The following is a 19,363-nucleotide window of genomic DNA, read 5'->3' as shown; positions in this document are numbered from 1 at the left end:
TGTTGAATTTATGCAATTTATGACTTTTTAAAATCCAATTAATTAAATAAGCTGTTAAAAGATATTCAAATTTATTAAATATTCTGTTTTAACAGAACAAAGCTGATAAAATTTGTAAGCTGTTGGAAAAAAAAATACACATTACTAATTCTAACATAAAAATATTAACTGGGGTAGATATTGTGTGCATATAAATGTAATAAATGATCAAATAAATTAGCATTTTCCTTTACTCATGATGTCACACAGGTTTAGCCCTCCTTGCGCAGAGGTCATTGGCTGACGCTTATGTCATGTGAGCTCCGGGTTTTAACCCCGCATACTTCTTTTTTTTTATTTTTGTCTTATTAAAATTCCTGTTGAAGCTCTACACCCGCCTCACATTTTGTGAGCGACCTGAAGTGACTGAGCAGTGACCTGGGTGTAGGCGATGCGTCAGTCAGGCAACGTGAAGCGTTTCTCACTGTCAAAACAACTTCTGTCGTCACGTGACTCCCTGACGCACAGTTCTCCACTCTGCGCTGATGCAGGAGGGGAGGGGGGGTTTCCATCATGGCGTCGATGCAGGTAAGGATACAATTAATAGCGAGCAAATATATGTAATTTACCGGCTCTCCGTTTTGATCTTTCTCGGCTTTTGACTGCCAGTTTATTTGCGTATGTGTATTTATCAAAGAGCGGCACTGACATTTGGGTGGAAGCCGTGAAATGTATCCCTAAACTACTCAGGTTCGGCGCTTGGTTTTTGCTAGCAAGCAGTATTAGCTCTTCATCATCATCGGCAAGCTGAAGAGGACAGGGAAACTAGCTTCCTACGTGTTGATGCGTGCCTGTGGCTTTTCCTCAGAAGGACAAGGGGTGATAATTTAAGGAAATGTGGTACTGACAATTTTGGAAGTCATTTTAATAGTTGGTCGCTGTTTGGTCGACTAGTTCGCTAACGACACGGTGCGCAGTTAAATACAGTTTCAACCGGACCTGAACAGGTGTATCGCTTCCGTACAACAGACGCAAAAAGTCAAAAGAGACCCGACAGACAATACGTAAAGAACGTATTGATTATGGAACGTCAATTGTAGGTTATTGATGAAAATGCATCCATTTATTATTAACTCTCTACTGGGTTTGTTACTTACCGTTAACTCCTGAGTCAGATCGTTTAAACATGTTTTTAATTGTCCGTATCAACACCGGTATATTTGTTGAGATTAACTAAATACATGTGGCATAATGTCATAGAAAAGTGCACATTAAAAACCTGAAAAAACCTGACGACTTAAAAGTTATATATTTTTTTAAAATAAACAAAGATCTGTATTTATTTAATATTTATCTACCATGTATGTAAACTGATTGATCTAGCTACTATTTGCTTTATTACCAGCTCACAACCAGTCCTGATTAGATATGAGGCAGTACCAAGGCTACTAAAAGTTCCCGTTTCAAAACCAATAAATATTCCTTCCTACGATTTACTTTGATGCAAGAGAAAGAGCTTAATGGAGTGTTTCCGCAATTTTTTTTTATTTTTTATTTTTGCAAAGAGTAATCCCACTCAGCTCTGGTTAGCTATCTAACAAGTTACCACTTCTGGTTAGATGGTTGAAAGAAAACTGCTACCCTTCTATCATTTGTTTATAAAAACACAGACTTGGCTTGAAAATATTTCTGGCTGAAAAAAAAAAATAGCGTGGAAACTTCAGGAGTGCAAGCTATTCCTCCTATTAAGATCATAATGTTATTTTTTTTTTCCCCAGTTTTTTTATACCATGACAATGCACCCCAACTCATCCCTGTTCCTGATTAAACAAGAGCCTGAGAAAGTAAAAAAAAAAAAAAAATCTACACGGTATTGACAAAGTATATAGTTCTATTGTGAAATAATGCACTCTCGAAGGCTTTTACACAGCCAAACTTATTGCCAAAAGAAACACGAGGAGATCGCTTGTCTTTGCATGTTTGCTACAACTCTTCGTATCTCTTCAACACCCTTGTAAATTTGTTGCTGCAGGCTGTGCAACTTCAACAAAAACCATAGCTGATTGAACAGCAAAATATTTAAGGATGTAGGGCCTTTATCTAGGTAAACCTGCTTGGCCTGTTGAAATCTACCTTGAAAGAAAATATATTTGAATAAAACTGAGCCCTGTTGGGAAAATATGCTCTGTAACGCGTTGTTGTTGAATATCACAATGAGATCTGTTGCGTTTAATCCACATTTTTCTCACTCTTCTTTTCTATCATGTCCTCATTACTCTTCAAGCATTAGCATCTCGCCTCCTAAAACATAGAGTATAGCAAGTGTGTGTAATTTAGGACATTGAGAGCACATCTAACTGACCAAATGCATTTAACAGATGCATGACACTTGAAATATAATAGCCCATCAAATATTGCATCCAAGCTGTCCTCTTAGCAATTACAATATTGCACACGTTGACACTGAGGTGATGTTGATGTCATTTGTTTTCTAAATTTGACACTTTCTTTTCCTAATTCCATCTTTTAAATAATCTATCTATATAAATGCATTTATTGTCAGTTTGTATGTATGGTAATTTTTTCATACTTGTTGTTTTCACACTTAAAAGTATTCATTATTATTTTCGAGTATAGTCATTATTTAACACATTATCATACTGAACTTAGTTTTAAGATGTAAATTATATAACACTAGATTACATTACGATAATTTCCATTGATGTCATCGTTACTGTGTACAAGTCAAATGTATTTTAATGCTCCTCTGTTTGGCCTTAGTAAGTTGTTTTGTACTGCTTTCCTTTAAGTCATGTTCGAGTGCCGTTTTGTGACATATGCTTTTCGACAGAAACGGCTACAAAAGGAATTATTAGCTCTGCAAAATGATCCACCCCCAGGAATGACGCTCAATGAGAAAAGTGTACAGAACACCATCACACAGTGAGTATCAATGTCCTGCTTATTTTAGCATTGCAAAAAATTCCTCAAATGTAGTAATCTGTAAAAAAAATAAATAAAAATAAAATAAAATAAAAATCACATCAGAAGTTTTATTATTTCTAATGTTTTTACAAACTGGTTGACTTCCACGAAAGGCTAAATGTTTCGACTGGTGTGGAGAGGAGGTTGCTTGTTCAGTAAATTAGGTTTGGAGGTAAGATGGAGCTCCTGCATGGAAAGAATCGGGGTCATTTTAGCGACTGGTAGTTCTGGCCCCTCAGAAGACTGTCTCTAATGCTCAGTGTCGCTCTCCACTCTAATAAAATATTCAACGGTTGGCATTCATGCGCTGGGGTTAAATAACAGGGAACACAGGCTGCTTGGAGCTAACCTTTTTCCCTGCATTCCTTCCCTGAAAGTCAGCGGATGTTGTTGCGGTTCGGTTTTCCTTTCGATTGTTAATGAAGGTCGGTACTTTGTTGTTGTTGTTGATGTTGTTGTTGTTGTTTAAAAACTGCAACGCTCCCTTTAATACCTTTAAAAGTTGCCGCCTCGTTCCACGATTCTTTATGAGGCGTCACTGTCGTCTACCCGACCACGATGTGCTGACGTCACTCCTGCTCAGCGGTGGCGCAAACAACTCAAGACGATATTCATGTGAAGCAAACCTGTTCAAAGTACTTCATTTTAACCACATAATCTGCTGAAATTAAGATGAAACAAACAAAGGAGACTTTTTGACCTCTGTGTCCTTCCACATTTGTGCTTGCTCTTTGGAAAATATTTTTCCAACGAGCAAGCACGCGAGGAGTATTTGTGATCCATGCTTTCTTCCAGGGGATAAGTGGAAGTTTTAGCAAGTTGTTGGCACAGGGAAGATGGTACGTTTTTGTACTTTCTTCATTACATAAGTCACCTGGGCAATGAAGCATATGAATTGTTTTTTTGTTTTGTTCTTCATGACTGACAAGTCTCCCAACCAGTTCAGCTGGCTCCTGTGATCCTTTTGTTTCACAGGTTTCAGGTGGTATGTATGGGTGTGTGTATGCTGTTCTCTGCTCTGAGGTTGAAAAGTCTCTGTTAGGGTTGTATCTCAGCTGGAGTGATGAACAGCAGTAGGGAATCACTCTGCTTTAGTTCAGGAAGCATCCCCCCTTAAGGGGGGGAAAAAAAAAAAAAAGAAGAAAAAAAAACTTCCCAAGAGACACTTTGATGCAATGTCTCTACTGCGATGATGCGTTGTCAGTTTGATAGCTTTTATTTATGGTACACCCTGTCTCTGTTTCTCATTAGATAATGAGGTTTGATGTCATAATTAGAGGCAGGCAGTAAGGAAAATGCCACCTCAAAAAAAAAACCTGTTGTGTCTCCTCTGCAGCATATTTATGTAACTTGACCTCTCCCCCCAGCCGTCCTTTGTCCATATGGTTTAATGTTACATTTATTGACTGTGTCATATTACCAGCTGACTATGGCGAATTGGATGATGTTGAGCGTTTTGTCCTTGGCTCTGCTCTTAGCGGCTCATGTCAGGCATCATTCACCGAGATTTCGGTGACATCACTAGCAGTATGTCCATGCAGTGGCAGACGTATGATGTACGGAGGAGTTTATGTGCTTTTTTTTTTTTTTTTCTTTTTAAATTTTTAAAAAACCAACATCCTTTATAAATCTATTGGATTTCTTATCTGTATTTCCAGTCAGAGATTGTCATGTTCCAGTCACCTTCTGATTTTAGTATCAGAATAGAATTAGCATGTTTGTTCTTTACTTTTTGCTTCTTTTTTTTTATTGTGATGCTAGATTTTTTTTTTTTTTTGTAATATTACCATTTACAATATAATTGCAAAAAAATAAATCAGTTTGTAAAGCAAGTAACATAAATATAGACAGAAGAAAACATTTAATCTAAACATTTTACGATTAGTGTGGCATAAATAACAGTTTTAAAAAAATAAAATAAATTTGTCAGAGATGTCATTTAAAATGCTTTATCTGTTACTTTAAAGCCACAGTAAGCTGAGAAAACCAGTCTGATGATGTTTCTATAACATCACTCAAACCTGAAGTCACTTGAATTAAGTGTGTATGAAAACACCAGCATGACTGAGATTGACGTTCGATGCACATCAGTGTTTATTTTGATGGCGTTCTTTAAAGATTTATTTTTTCCCTAAGTTGTTCAGGTAATAACCGTGCAGCTTAAGGGCAGTCACATCATTTCAGTGGGTGGGCTGATTGTCTTCAGACCAAAACAACAATTTGGATAAAACTGTATCCATAATGGACTTTATAATAATTTAGTGTTGATGCATTTCTGTCCATCCACTATCAGAAGCTGTTTCAAATTTTTACTTGATTAAATGTATCATCAGCAAAGTCAGTTTTAGATTTTGATAGATTACATGTCACTTCTGTGTCATATAAACTGTTTAGGAGCCAAGAGCTACATTCCATGTTTGAGTTAAAAGCACAAAAAAAAATGTCGCTTCCATCAGATACGGATTAAATTACTTCTGGCTCGGTCAGCACAGACTCCTGATGTGAAAATAGATTTTGTCTTCCGAATGAATGGGATATCATGTTATTACCAGACCGCTGTCAAAATCCAGCTAAATATTCATTGTCAGTGGAGACGCATTGAAAGCTTTTGATGGTACAGTTAAAGTAAGATGTTTATTTTTAAAGTTTGATGATGGAGCACACTATCTTCTAGACATGATCCTTCATGGTGGGGTCTTCAAAACCAAACGAAGAATAAAATGTTTTCTAAAAGTATGCTTATTAAAGTGACAGAGGAGATGTCACTTATTAAAAATACCTGTCTGTGGACAGGTATTTTATGTCCACAGACATAAAATACCTGTGTACAATTAGATTTATGAAAAATAGAATAGAGACAGCCTAGCTTGTAGCTTGTAAATGTGGTTAGCTGGGTTGTTGCCTTTTTAAGCCTTATCTATCTTCTGTCGCAACAAGCCTTGCTGAACTTGTTTAAACCACCTATTGAACAGCATTGCCTTAAGTTTAAATGTGTTCAAGAGAAACACTTTGTGTCTTTTTTTTTTTTTCTTTGTCTGAGCTATTGACCTGGGAATTTCCATCGTTTGGATGTCTTAAAGCGGGTGCCACAGTTTTCATGCATCAGGGAGAAAGTCTGCTTTTCTGTTAACCATTAACAAAAAATACCAGGACAAACTCTGAATTTTTGTCTTCTTAATACACTCTGGCATGGTGTGATGCTGTGATCTCTGTCAAGTTACAGAAATCCACTCAATTCTTGATTTCACTCCATTTCAGACACAGGATGACAGATTTGCACAGGTTGGTTATTTGTATTCGGTCAGTAATCTTGGAGCCTTTTGCAACCATTTCATTATTAATGCCACATATCATGAGCAAGATTTACATAAGTTACCCACAAATAACCATTGAGCTTTCATAAATTATTTATTACCCTAATAGTTCAATTTACCTGAAGATTATCTATAGTCTATTGGCCCAGAACAGCAACGAACAAAACTCAAAACTTTTATTTCAGATTTGCTGCCACCGGTTTTTTTATTCAAACCTGTTTTTCCCCCTTTACCTGTGTTTATTTTTAGTTGAGTTGAGGAATGTCGTACTCAGTCTGTTTGAATGAGATTCCAGTCATATTTTAATACTGTGCCTTTCTTTTCTTCTTTTTTTTACCTTTTTAGGTGGATTGTAGATATGGAAGGTGCGCCTGGCACGTTGTATGAAGGAGAGAAATTTCAGCTGCTTTTCAAATTTAGTGGTCGATATCCTTTTGATTCACCTCAGGTAAGTCAGAAACAACCTTCAGGTGTTTAATTATGTGTTTTTTTTATTATTCATTGACTCTCAAACCACCTGAGCATATCCCCCCTGTCATTCATTAACTATATTGCCGCCATTTAGACTTTTCTGCTGTTATAGAAAGTAATTAATATGATTGTTAATCCTATACATATTAGATGGAGCTTTGAAGCTTGGGTGGGAAGCAAGAGAAAATGGAAACATTATTAAAAATGTGCCTTTTAAACACATGGTGGGGTGAACAAAAAAAAAGAAAAGAAAAACTGTTTAAAGTACTGTGAGATACTTACACATGCTCACAGACTCCTGAAGTACGAATAGCAAATTACCATAGCTGCTGAACTACATGATGAAGTTCACTGTCGGTCCTGTGTTCGATCAAGAGGTAGAAAAGATATTAAAGAGAATGCATGCACTGCTTTTTCGACCTATCCTTCTATACTTAGCCATTTATGTTCTAAAACAGTACTTGTTGACCTTTAAGACCTTAGTTAATACATTTTCCACTCCAGTGCTTTAGATACTTTAGAGTCCAGTCACAAACATCCACTTCCACTCAATCTTCTTTAATAAATCACCATATTTTTTTGTCTTCTAGAGTTATTTAGGCATTAAGTTTCTTGTTTATAATACAATATAGTTTTTCAGGTCATCACGCTGACTTTTCTTTAACGTCGTGATGCTTTTCTTTGTTTTTGCTCCACTAAATGCAATTTGAATATTTTAGATTCACGGTAAGCAAGACTGAGGGGTTTTTAGCCAGCCACAATAAACAAAGAAGGCAAGCCCAAGCGCAGTTCCCAGTTGCAGCCCTGATTTCTCTCACGTGGGTATTTATAGACTACATATTTATCATTGTTATGTTGTCTCTAATGGGTCAAACAAGGTAAAGTGACATCTTCAGATATCTGCCATCCAATCCTAACCCGCACAGTGACATAAACCATGATAAAAGTGCTGAGCGAAAGATAACTTGGATAGCATAAAGCAGGACAGATAAACACTCACTGGCCTTCATCAAAGTACAAGTCGACCCTTAACAAGAACTGGCTCTGAAATCAGCTTGTAAAGTTTGAAAAATAGTATTCATAGTTGAAAACCTAAACTAAATAACTTCATACTCGGAACATAAGCTAGTTCACATGATCTATTTTTTATTTTTATTCTTTTTATTTTTATGGAAAACAACCTTTAAATGTATTAGTCATAATGGGAAACACTAATTAGCTTATTGATGATTTCATAGCATTCACAATTTCTGTCTGTTTCTTGTTTAAATCTCATCTTTTTTTTAGTAAAACCCTTTTGGCAAAATGAAAAATAAACCATTTTAATTTATACATGTCTCTGTTTTAGTTGTTGGAATGAAAAATTATGATTAAATTTGCCCTTCTAGACTTTTTAATTAGTACCACTAGTAGGAAGGTTAGTATTTCTCTCTGGAGGCGCCCTCTACTGTTCATACTGTCACTATAAAGGTGCTCAATACTGATTTTGTTTTATTCACATATCTTTTTATTTGTATCTTGGTGAAAAGAAACTAAGTGTGCATGGTTTTTGAGATTCATCAATTTGCCCACTGATAAACATTGGTGGCCCAAATGGTTTCATAAACAGACTCTTGCTGCTTAAAGTGATTTCTGTATTTTTTTTATTTTTTTATTTATTTTTTTTGTGGGGGCGAGGGGGATATTGTCCTAAACATGCAGTAGCAGAGTTATTTAACAGCTCACTTTCAACTAAGTTGTAAAAATAATCAAATAACATGCAGTTCTAATAAAATATCCTCATTCTGTTTAAGCACTTCAGCTGGGAAATGTTGTCATTGTTGTATTTATTACTACGACGGGCAGAAGAAGAGATTAAAAGTGAAATGCATTAAGCTGCAGCTGAGCTGCTTTGCTCGTTTCTCCTGGAACGGCAATTAGATGGCTAATCTCGCTCCCTGCCAAGCTGCAGGCTCAATAACTCAATAACACAATAACTAGACGAATGGGCTGCAGTAAGAACTTTGCATAAACTAAGTTTTATAGGTTTGGGGATGAACCTTGAGTTTATACTTCGTGTAAACCGAGAGAACACTCAGTTTATCAATCAAGGTTTCCAATAAAAGTCCCTCAAGTTGACACCATGTGACATGCAACAACTTAGCTGTACTCATTTCAGTGTAAATAAAAACTTAACATAGTCACTCAGTTAAGCGTGTTTGTTTACAAAACGCGCCATTGTGAAGTAGGAGCAGAAGTGTGGCTGCACCATCGGACTAATAAAATTGTTATTGAGAGCTATTTTGTTCTCCAAAGTAGATCTATGAAGCATAAATCAAACGAGCTTTGTTCGGCATTGATATTGAATATGTGCTTTTTGTCTGGAGTTTTTCCTGCATATTTGTAACTCGTGTGGTTCTGGAACTGTCCAGTGAGGCCCAGCCTGGTGCCAGATGGGCTGAACTCACTGTTACCCTTCATTACCCTCATTTCCCCCTCTGTCTGCCTTTCTTATCTCTGACTGCTCATTTCTCAGTCTAAAAATATTTGATTGAATTCATGTTTGACTTCTTTTTACCCAACATACTTACTGTTTTTAACTGTTTGTTTGTCTTGATCGACCTTTTGTTTTTTGTGTTGCTTCTTCTCAAGCTGGCCAAACCTGGCCTCTGTGATCTATACACAGAACCTCCTGTTGTTGCAAAAAGCCAAGTCATAGATTATCATTAACATTGATTTCTGGGACAGAAATACATTTATACCTATTTTTTTCTGACGGAGTTGGTTATTAAAGTATTCTTTTTTTTCTTTAGCTATTCACATTTCATCACATTGCAACAAAAAAAGAGAGAAAAAACTGTATTTTAATGAGATTTTATTGACTAGACCAACAGACCAGTTAAAAGTCAGCTTTGTACATTCTGTATATTATCTTAATAACCTCCCATGTATTTGTTTGTTTTTAACTGTGCAGGTAATGTTCACAGGAGAGAATATACCTGTCCACCCACATGTGTATAGCAACGGTCACATCTGTTTATCTATTCTGACGGAAGATTGGTCACCAGCCCTCTCTGTGCAATCAGTTTGTCTTAGTATTATCAGCATGTTGTCCAGCTGCAAAGAAAAGGTACCTCTGCAGGACTGGATAGATTCTGACCACCGCTTCATGCATTGTCTGCATTCGCTAAACTTGAAATTTATCTTTTTTTTTTTCTTTTTTTTTTCCACAGAGACGACCACCTGATAACTCTTTTTATGTAAGAACATGTAACAAAAATCCAAAGAAAACAAAATGGTGGTATCACGGTGAGTACTTTCTACAAACACACACAGTTTGTCCTGTTTAAGTTTGGAGATAGATAGATAGTAACCTCATTTTTTTCCCCCTCCTTCACAGATGATACATGCTAATGTACAAACTTTGTAATAAACGTAGGAGAAAGAAGTCCTACTGACATACATAAAGCACTTTTTAATCATTCAGTCTTTGAACTCTGACCTTTGACTGGAATAACGGACACCATGCGCTGGAGGCTCTTGACTGCATTTTCCAAGCGGGCAGTTGGCTGCATGTTTTAATCGGTTGTAACATAGAAAATGAAAATACGCCGCGATTTAGAAGTACACAGGACGTATTGTTTTAGGCAGACAGGATACTTAGCCAGCGGGTTTCGCAGAGAGATGATTTAAAAAATTCCAGTTTGGGCGATTTATTACTTTATTTGTGCGTTGGGTGCATTTTAAAGGTACTTGTGTTGTGCAATACCGACTGATGGATGCATGTTGGGGCCTGCAAAGAAAAATCCTAACGTAATTGTCTTCTAGAAGGGATCTGACCATTAAGCCCCAAGAAAATGCTTCATCTGTTTGTTTGTTTTTTTTTGTTTTGTTTGTTTTGTTTTTTCCCCATGATTATTATTTTTATTGTTATGCACTGTGAAAGTTATCTGGTTTGAAAAGGAACTATTCATGCGTTATTCGTCACTTGCAGATATACTGTAAGCCGCCATTGTTTGAAACCACTGTATCGAGATTACACAGTTGTTTTTCTTCGGCTTCCGCCTGGTTGCTGTTCTTCCTTCTGTGGTACAAATGAGGATAAAACAGAAAAGGTGATGCATCTGCAGTCATCTGAGGCCCTCTGCGCACATCTCCTCATGAGGTTGGGGGCAGTTGTCACTAGTCCAGCCGTTCAGATGTGCAGCAGCCTCTCTTCCACTTAAAGAATGTCTGTAAGAGAACATTAATTCATTTTTTTTAATATGTACGATTATATATATATAAATATATATGCATATATATTTATGTATTTTTTAAATTAACATGCTTTAATTTTCTGTCTTTGAAACATTTGATTTTAAATCTGCTTTTGTACTTTTTTCTGACTAAATGATGCATTGGAATGGGTTTTTTTTGTTTGTTTGTTTTTTGAAGGGTCAGTACGGTTCCTCTTGATGTTCCTTTGCTACTTGTCTTTTTATGTAAATCCTCGTTTGATCTCCAGAGCAGCACCGAATGAGGACAAAGGAGTCGCTCAGAAAGCTTTTGTGACGTTCCCCGTCAGAGTTTTGGCTCAGGTACTTTTTCAATAAAGAGATCACATCTAAAAAACAAAAAAAGATACCTATTAAATATTTTGAATTTAACTATATTTTCCACCAAAAGAGACTGTTATGTTGTAAACTAAATGCATTGTCTGCAAATATTGTACATAGGTCTTTAAAAATGTTTTGACGATGCAAGAGAACACCGCATAGGATGCATTTAGTGTCTGGGTGAATCGTAAAGGTAGTGCTTTATTTCACTGGAATTTAGTCTGCATCTTTTGCAAATTTCGGTATGTACAGTACAAGTCAGCTTCAGGCTTAAGGTGGTACAAAAACATTTAAAAGTTAGTAGTTTTACAGTGCATGCAATTTTAGACCCTACCCTTTCATATAGACATCAAACACTGCAAGGACTTTTAGTCTTTCCAGCCTGAAGGGAGTGTTTTTTTTGTTTGTTTGTTTTTTGAGGGGGTGGAGGGTGTTTCAGATTAATATCACTAGAGCTCACCGTTAGAGGCGGTGCTCAGTTCAGGATGTAATCACTCCATTCCTAATCCAACTTTTATCCGGTAAGATACTTGAATTTTCCAACTTGAATTCATACGAACCTTTTGGGTTGGGGGGGGAGTTTTGGTCTGGAGGAGTTTCTTGAATGAGATTGAGTGAACGTGATAATGCCACAGCTATCTAAAAAAAAAAAACACACACACAACTATATAACCAAGACATCTATTGGAGGATATGTTTTCCTATCATAATGGGTGTGTAGATTGCCATTGTGCTTTGAGGACAAAAGGTTGTGAAGAAAATTTAAATGCAGTCAGAACAGCAAGTATGCAGAGATACAGAAAAGGCCTTCATCCAGCAGGTGGGATCAGGAGTTTTTAGAATTTGAGTGAGGATGTTACGATATATTTTTTTGTTTGTTTGTTTTCTCATGGTTATTTCGGTTATCTTTTTTTGTTTTTGATTTTTTTTTTTTTTTTCCGATGTGTTTTGAACTTTTAGTTTGCAGGTTGTTGTGAGTGATGAACACTAATGAGGGTGTGTTATTTATATATTTTATTTTATTTTTCTGGGATGTTCAAGCTCCATGTAAAAGGTGCCTGTTCATTTTCGTAATCAACAATAAAGCAAAAATTCACTTTTAACGTTGGTCTGAGCTCTGAACATGTTTGTATCCGTCTAAAAGGCCCAGGTATGTATATTTTTCAAAACTTTTTCTTCACAGGGTTTGGATTTTATACAGTAAAATGCAAGCTGTTTGTAAAATAGAACCAAAAACACATGGTTCAAAGTAATGGATTATCAGTCCAATTTCTGTATATTTTTTTAAACCTACCGTTATTAACTTGACTTAAAATTTGTGAGAACACAAGTTGAACTTAAGCCAGAAATAATTATAAGAATAAAAAAATTGGCAGATATGTCAAATTACCAGGCTAAATACCATTTTATTAATTTATTTTTTTGACTTAAAATGACATGTGGGAATATTGCATCTTTAGCGGATTTATTTTATAAATATACTAAATGTAGACTATTTTCACTATTAATGCATCTACCCGAAGGGCATACTTTTGTATGCATTTCAAAACGGGTAAAATGCAGTGGTCCTGCGGCGCCCTCTATTGGCTGCTATGGCACGTTACAAATATATCTATTTTGATTTAATCTTGTTACCTTCACAAAGAAGAAATTGAAAGAAAGAATAATTTGAAAGTGTTCACAGACTTAGAAAGTCATCACTTAACAGAATAACACATGTGGTCAGGTTTTAGACGCAGGTATTGTGACTTCCTGTGGTTTGTGATACGTTTAATCTGATCCGGGGATTTTTTTTAATCTCTTTTCTCCAGTAAGCTTCATTCATAATCCTGTTCTTACCGTGTTGATAGGTACCCATTCTAAATTATTTTTAACAGCGTTTTTGTTCAAGTAATCAGTATTTAAAGGTACTGCAGATTCGTAGCATATAAGTGCAATTTTGTAATAAAAATAGACGGCTATTTTGAAACAACTTGTTTGCAGACAGCCTTTTTAGGACCGCTGGACATGGATTTGAATCAAAAGTTAACTTGTAGCTTTGAGGTAGCAAAACCTGGACTGAACCACTTTTCTCATGGCGGGGGGTCGCCGATTCATTCAACACGCACCTTAACCTCTAGTGCTTGTCGTATCTCGCTTTTCACATTATGGTTACGCTGAAATGACCAAAACTGCAGTTTCTGCCTAAAATATCCCCTTTCGTGGATTGCTTCCTTCCAACAAGACGTATTTTGTCATGTTTATCCCGGACCAAAAAGATGGTGCGTTCCCTTCTTCCATCCAGTTCTCTTTAGTGTTTGCCAATGTTGGAGGTGTAACTGGGGTCTGGCCCTGGACAAAGGTAAAAGAAAGAAAAAAAAAAAAATGTTGCCTCTAAATGTTTGTCCCGTCATTGTGAGGTAGTCACGGGAGGGTTTGCCACGTCGTTCTCGGTCCGTGCGTGTTGTTAGATCAGGCTGAATTTTCCACGACTTTTCGTGGAAGATGGGGCGGTGTGGAGATGCTAGCAAAGAGAGAGGGGTGTTCTCGGCCGATCAGCCATGATGAACCTCCACCGGCTAAGCGAGCCTAACCGGAGGTCGTCTGATTATTTTTTTTTTTTTTTTGCCGTTTAAGGTAACCCACAGCGACACACTCATGACAGTATGCGCCTTTGGTCAATCTGCAGCTCCGTTTTCAGGGACTGACATTTAGAGGAAACGCTGTTTTCCTCTTGGTATCGTTAGCTTCCTTGCTAAGCTGTGCAGTAGCTGGGATGTATAGGTTGCAGACAGCCAGTCAGGCTCTAACGCTACACCACCTCTTCTCTTTCTTTTTTATGCCTTCAGTTTGCAGTGGCACACAGTGATAAACCCCGATAGCTCGCTGTTTCAGTAATGCGTGAGTTGGTGAGAGTTGGAGCTTAAGACATTGTAACCGGGCCCCCCCTCCCCTTCCAGAGCACCAGGGGCAGACTGGACACACAAGCGCTGTTTGCAGGAAAAATGTAAATACATGAACTTCAATGAGCTGCTGCTGAGTCAAAGATGCATGTGTTCTGCCTCGAAGTGCAGTGTTGTTTACATTATTCCAGCCATGATCTGTATGGACAGGTGACACTTGTTATACATAAACGAAAGAAAACATGCAAGCTGTAGTGCTTAATTCCTCAACCAAGAGATTAACAGGTTTAGACTTTGTTTTCCCTCTACTCTTAACTCTGGGAATATATACTTTACCTGATTTTTTTTTAATTCAAAGAACTGACTGAGCTCTCAATAAATCAGTTTACAAACTGTTTGCTTTGCTGTTTCTCAAATTAAGCATTAAGTACATGATCTTAAACGGTGTGTCCTGCATCGTTACACTGCACTCCTGTGACAGTGTTTGCCTCCTTAAAGATTTCTTCTTTTTTTTTTTGTCACACACACGTTGCAGATCATCAAACAAATTTTGATCACAAAGATTTGAATGTCAAACTTATCTTGACTTTCAAATCAAAATAAGTTTGACACTTTCACAAACAGCCAGTCTTTCACAACTTATCCAAACAAAGCAACAAAATTAATGAAGAACAAAATAAGAAGGGAAACGTATTAAAATGTCATCAGGATTAAAGTAGCATTCATAAAAAAAAAAACTTATCTGGAGAATTGTTTGGAGAATCAAAAAGTCTAGTCTTGGACTAGGCCACTTCAGACCCTACTGTACTCTACAGAGCTGAACTTTTTGGTTTGCTGGATCCCCAAAGGCTTTGCAACAATTTTCTCATTGATTGCTGGTAATTGCTCATCTGCTTTTGAATTTGTTTTGAATGACAGATGAAGTTTTATTTTTATATGTTATAGTCTTAATGTTATTATAGAGTCTGTTTAATGAATTCTTTAATTTAAGTGGAAGTTAAACTCGGCTTTCCAAAGAAAAGGGGGTTAATTTCCTGTTAATTTATGATTTGGCAAGGGGAGGTGGTGGTACTTTGTCATGTTATTTTGGATTATTACATTAAGCTATTGTTTGGAAACAGTTTTTTCTATGTTCTCAGTTCGTCTTTGTCTGATTTTAAGGTTTTCCTGGTGGTCTGAAATATGTAAGTGTGACAAAAAACTGAAACAAAATAAATTTTGAAAGAGGTATATATGGACCACTAGCGCATGATTAAAAACAAAAGAAGTCATTGATGTCTGAAAATATGACCATGCAAGCGGCAACGTTTCAGGGCCGCCCCAACATGTACGAAACCTTAAGTAGAATTATATTTGGGCGCTCGCTTCTAATTAATCCCACTGCGGTCCAAGATTTTACCAAGAAGCTGGGGGAGAGAGGAATATTCAAAACAAGAACAGGAAATAAGCCTGTTGCTCATTAAGCTACCTATAAACAGCTACAATGAGCATGAAATGTGAGCCCGGCTCATTCAAAAGTGCAATCTGTGTTAAATTTTAAACATTATCATTTAAAAGGTCTCCCTTATGCTTACAGCCAGTTGGTTTGTAAACCTGTCCTGATAGACTCGTGCTTCATCCAACGCTGTTTTTTTTTTTTTACATAGTAAGAAACTGATCCATTTAGCTGAAAGCAGGTACTGCGGCATCATTTACTCAATCTTCACCGTTGGTTGGTTAAACAGCACACACTACAAAATCATGTCACGTATAGATAACAGGTTGCAGGCAAAGTATTAGCAAAATCTACGTTGGGATTTCCAACTTTATGGCTTTCACTGCCTCGGTGCTCTGTACGGACATACTCCTAGCTGTGTAACTCGGTCTTCTAAAGGAGGAAAACAGCGAGATAAAAATAAAAAAATCATTAAAATGTGTAAATTAACTTGTTAGGTCTCAGTCTCCCCTCTGCTGTTTTTCCACAGTTCAATAAAGACGAGCGTTGCAGATGTGATCCCGATTATCTCGAGTGTCTACATGGACGCCGTCTGTTTAGGTCTTTGATTTGTTAAGACCAGAAGGCTGCTGGTTTTAGCTGGTTCTGATGCGTTTGGGATCATCGTCCTGTTGGGGCCGATCCGATTTAAAATACCAGCCTTTGTGAAAACGGAACGTGGTTAGCATGCTCAGAAAAACCCTCTTATTACAGAGGCTCTATAAAAAAATAAATAACTGAATACTAATGCCACTTGTCACAGTTTTTGAAAGTTTTCCATTTACTGTGAGTGTTTCAAACAAAATATAAACCCCTTCTCTGAAATTGACACCTTGACGCTCGACTCAATTTTGCACTATAGCTATCGGATAATGCTGCCGCACTGCATTGCCCAAAGTAGACGGGAAATTGAAGGACTACCTTAAAACTCTTCAAATCCACAACAAATTCAGACTTATGCACCAAAATCTTGTCTTTGTTACCAGTTCACCTTAAAAATATCCAATGAAGTAATTGATTGCACGACAATCACGGCCACAAACAATGTAAACTTCTGACTAGAACTTTACGGGACCAACATATTTGCATCTGGCCCACGGTTAAGATCGACCGCTGAAACCTGAATATAGTTCTTCATGCTTTGTTCCTCCTGAAAAACAAATTGTAATTCAATGTCCATTGTCTCGCTCGGGCCGCTTTCACAGGCTGGCTCCCTTTTCGCCATTGGCAGCAGTAACATGAGTAAAGCTCCTTGGAATAAAGATTCATTGTTTGTGTCTATTAGCTGCCGGTGGATCAGAATGTGAGAGAGGGAGAACGGCTCCATTAGGAGTCGGTTCTCCAGGCTCCGAGCACAGAAACGTTCTAAAATATCCTACACGGATTTCAGACTTTTGAAAATGTGTGTGTGTGTGTGTGTGTGTGTGTGTGTGTGGAACAATGTCCAGCTTACTTTTCAGGCTGCAAAATGAATGACAATGTTTCGATTCTCTGTGCAATTGTCGTTGTTCTCCTCCAGGAATAGAGCATGGCTCAAGTGAAAGTACAGACCGCAGCGCCCCTGGCTGGTCCTGGCCTCTCCCCTGGAGTTTCTCCGACGGCCATGGCCAGCCCAGGACCCCTGGGTCTGCAGCCCTCTGTCAACGGCACAGGCCCGGCCCCCACACCCGCCTGCCCTGCTCCTGCAGTCGGATATGGGGACGTTCCTGTGTCTGCCACACCACCAGGTATGATGACAGAACAGCGCCGCCATCTTCTGTTTATGATCATCAAGTCATTATAGTGACTATGTGGAATCTTCCCAAACAGATTTTTATTTTTATTTTTTTAACTCTGGACAAAGATTGTACTGTTGTATTTGTTAATGTTTTGCGTTTATTATGCTTCAATGAAAAGCTGAACCTGCAGTTTGCAACAATAGACGAATCTAAATCAATCCGAATGCAACTGAGACGTTTGTCTCAACAATTCACTTCTGGTTGTTTAGAGTGTTGATGGAAAGTTAAGTGGAAGAAAAAAAAATGTGGTAGAAAAACTGCATGAGACGACTGTGTCACCAAACCCAAAAGTGCCTTCGCGGATTCACGCCCTGATCAAAAGTATTAAAGTGCACATACTGTTCAGCACATGCACATGTAGAATAACATGTTTGCCTGAAAAAAAAAAAAGAAAATGGAAGAAACTGAAAGAAATTACCAAAATGTGTCACCCTGTGTGCAATGAATCCATAAAATATATTAGATCAACTTTTGTGAATTAAAATATCAAATTAAATTCACTTCCTGATGATTTTCTAAGCAATAAACCGATGACTCTCCGACGTTAAAGAGTTTTCTACACAAATGAAGCATGATTCGTCTGAACGGTGCAAAAACTGTAGCTCTGTCCTCGGTAAGAGTGTGTTTGGCTGCTGTGTGTTCAAGGCTCGCCCCAGGAGGACATGGCAAACCCTAAAGAGAAAACTCCAATGTGCTTGGTGAATGAGTTAGCCCGTTTCAACAGGATCCAGCCACAGTACAAGCTCCTCAATGAGAGAGGCCCTGCACACGCTAAGGTAAAATATTCATCAGTTTTTCTTTTGGGGGAAAAAAAAAAATTTTTCCCATGTGTTCTAATATTAAAAGGCATCACGAAGGAGCGTGTGTTTCTTGAAAGGCAATTCCAGTTGCTTGGGTCTGTAATGTGCTGGTTTGTCCTCTGGGTGTCGCTGTTTCAGATCTTCACGGTGCAGCTGACCCTCGGGGAGCAGGTGTGGGAGGCGGAGGGCACCAGCATTAAGAAGGCCCAGCACTCCACTGCTGCCAAAGCGCTGGCCGAGAGCGTCCTGCCCAGGCCCGCGCCCCGCTCGCCTAAAGTCGACGTCAACAGCAACCCAGGTAGCCCAAAAAAAAAAAAAAAAAATACCAGTCAGTCTTTGGATTTTATCAACTCATAATAATTAGTCGGCGGACACGTATGTGCACACTTGCACAGTGCTTTGAAAAAAATATTCACAGTTACTCATGCTGCAACCACAAACTTCAGAGTTTCTCATTGGGAGTTTACCTAGATAGGCAAACATGGGATTTTACATGTCTCTGCCAGCATAGGCGTGTTTAAGCGATGGATGTTTTTTTTTTTTTTGCAAAGTCCATATGACTGTAATATTATTCACAGTTTGGCACAAACAATGTTGGGCAACAAACCACAATTTAAATCTCAGTCTTGATGGAAAAACCCCAAGTGTGGCTGAAAAGTAACTCTGCACGTCGCCCCGAACATCGCAGCAGACGGTGGTGGCAGATGTGAGATCGGGATGGTTTTGACGACGACGACACCAAACACACATTTGAGAATTCGTGGCAAGACCAGAAAATCGCTTTTAAGATAAGAGACATCCAGCCTGACTGAGCTTGAACTAATTTGCAGTGAAGAACGAGGACAAAGTCCATCACTGATGCTGACATTGCAAAAAAAGAAAAAAGACTCGCAAATGTAAGTGCAGTAAATACGTTTCATTTGTAAAAAAATAAATAAATAAATAAATAAATAAAAAATCCCCAGCATGATTCTCTCTCCACTTTGCAATTATGTTCTACTCTCTATTAGTCTATCATACAAAATCCCACTAAAACGCATTTTAATTTTGTGTTTGTAACTCGAAAATATATCAAGTTAAACGGGTATGGATGCTTTTGCAAG

General features: G+C 37.8%; 2 protein-coding genes across 2 annotated transcripts in view; both read left to right on the top strand.

Moving 5' to 3' along the window:
* The first annotated feature begins 456 nt into the window (after window positions 1–456).
* ube2wb (ubiquitin conjugating enzyme E2 Wb) lies at window positions 457–10,355 on the top strand. Its single transcript, XM_007554611.2, has 6 exons — window positions 457–567; window positions 2,831–2,922; window positions 6,624–6,726; window positions 9,703–9,858; window positions 9,962–10,037; window positions 10,129–10,355. Exons 1-6 carry the CDS (start codon window positions 553–555, stop codon window positions 10,140–10,142), a joined length of 456 nt encoding a protein of 151 aa, XP_007554673.1. The 5' UTR covers window positions 457–552; the 3' UTR covers window positions 10,143–10,355.
* A 3,120-nt stretch (window positions 10,356–13,475) lies between these two features.
* stau2 (staufen double-stranded RNA binding protein 2) overlaps window positions 13,476–19,363 on the top strand; it is an 85,600-nt gene continuing 79,712 nt past the window's right edge. The window contains exons 1-4 of the mRNA XM_007554610.2: window positions 13,476–13,667; window positions 17,202–17,409; window positions 18,106–18,236; window positions 18,399–18,558. Of these exons, the coding sequence (XP_007554672.1) occupies window positions 17,211–17,409; window positions 18,106–18,236; window positions 18,399–18,558 (490 nt within the window). The 5' untranslated portion in view covers window positions 13,476–13,667; window positions 17,202–17,210. The remainder of the gene's footprint in view (window positions 13,668–17,201; window positions 17,410–18,105; window positions 18,237–18,398; window positions 18,559–19,363) is intronic.

The sequence above is a fragment of the Poecilia formosa genome, unplaced genomic scaffold (genome assembly GCF_000485575.1).
Source record: "Poecilia formosa unplaced genomic scaffold, Poecilia_formosa-5.1.2 Scaffold64, whole genome shotgun sequence".
Lineage (NCBI taxonomy): Eukaryota > Metazoa > Chordata > Actinopteri > Cyprinodontiformes > Poeciliidae > Poecilia > Poecilia formosa.
This window is presented reverse-complemented; position numbering and strand designations above follow the sequence as displayed.

Bases quoted from the DNA above. Each gene is read 5' to 3' on its own strand.
- ube2wb (XM_007554611.2), top strand. The intron at 6,727-9,702 runs GTAAGTCAGAAA...TTAACTGTGCAG, and splicing joins ATCCTTTTGATTCACCTCAG to GTAATGTTCACAGGAGAGAA. The intron at 9,859-9,961 runs GTACCTCTGCAG...TTTTTTCCACAG, and splicing joins TGTCCAGCTGCAAAGAAAAG to AGACGACCACCTGATAACTC.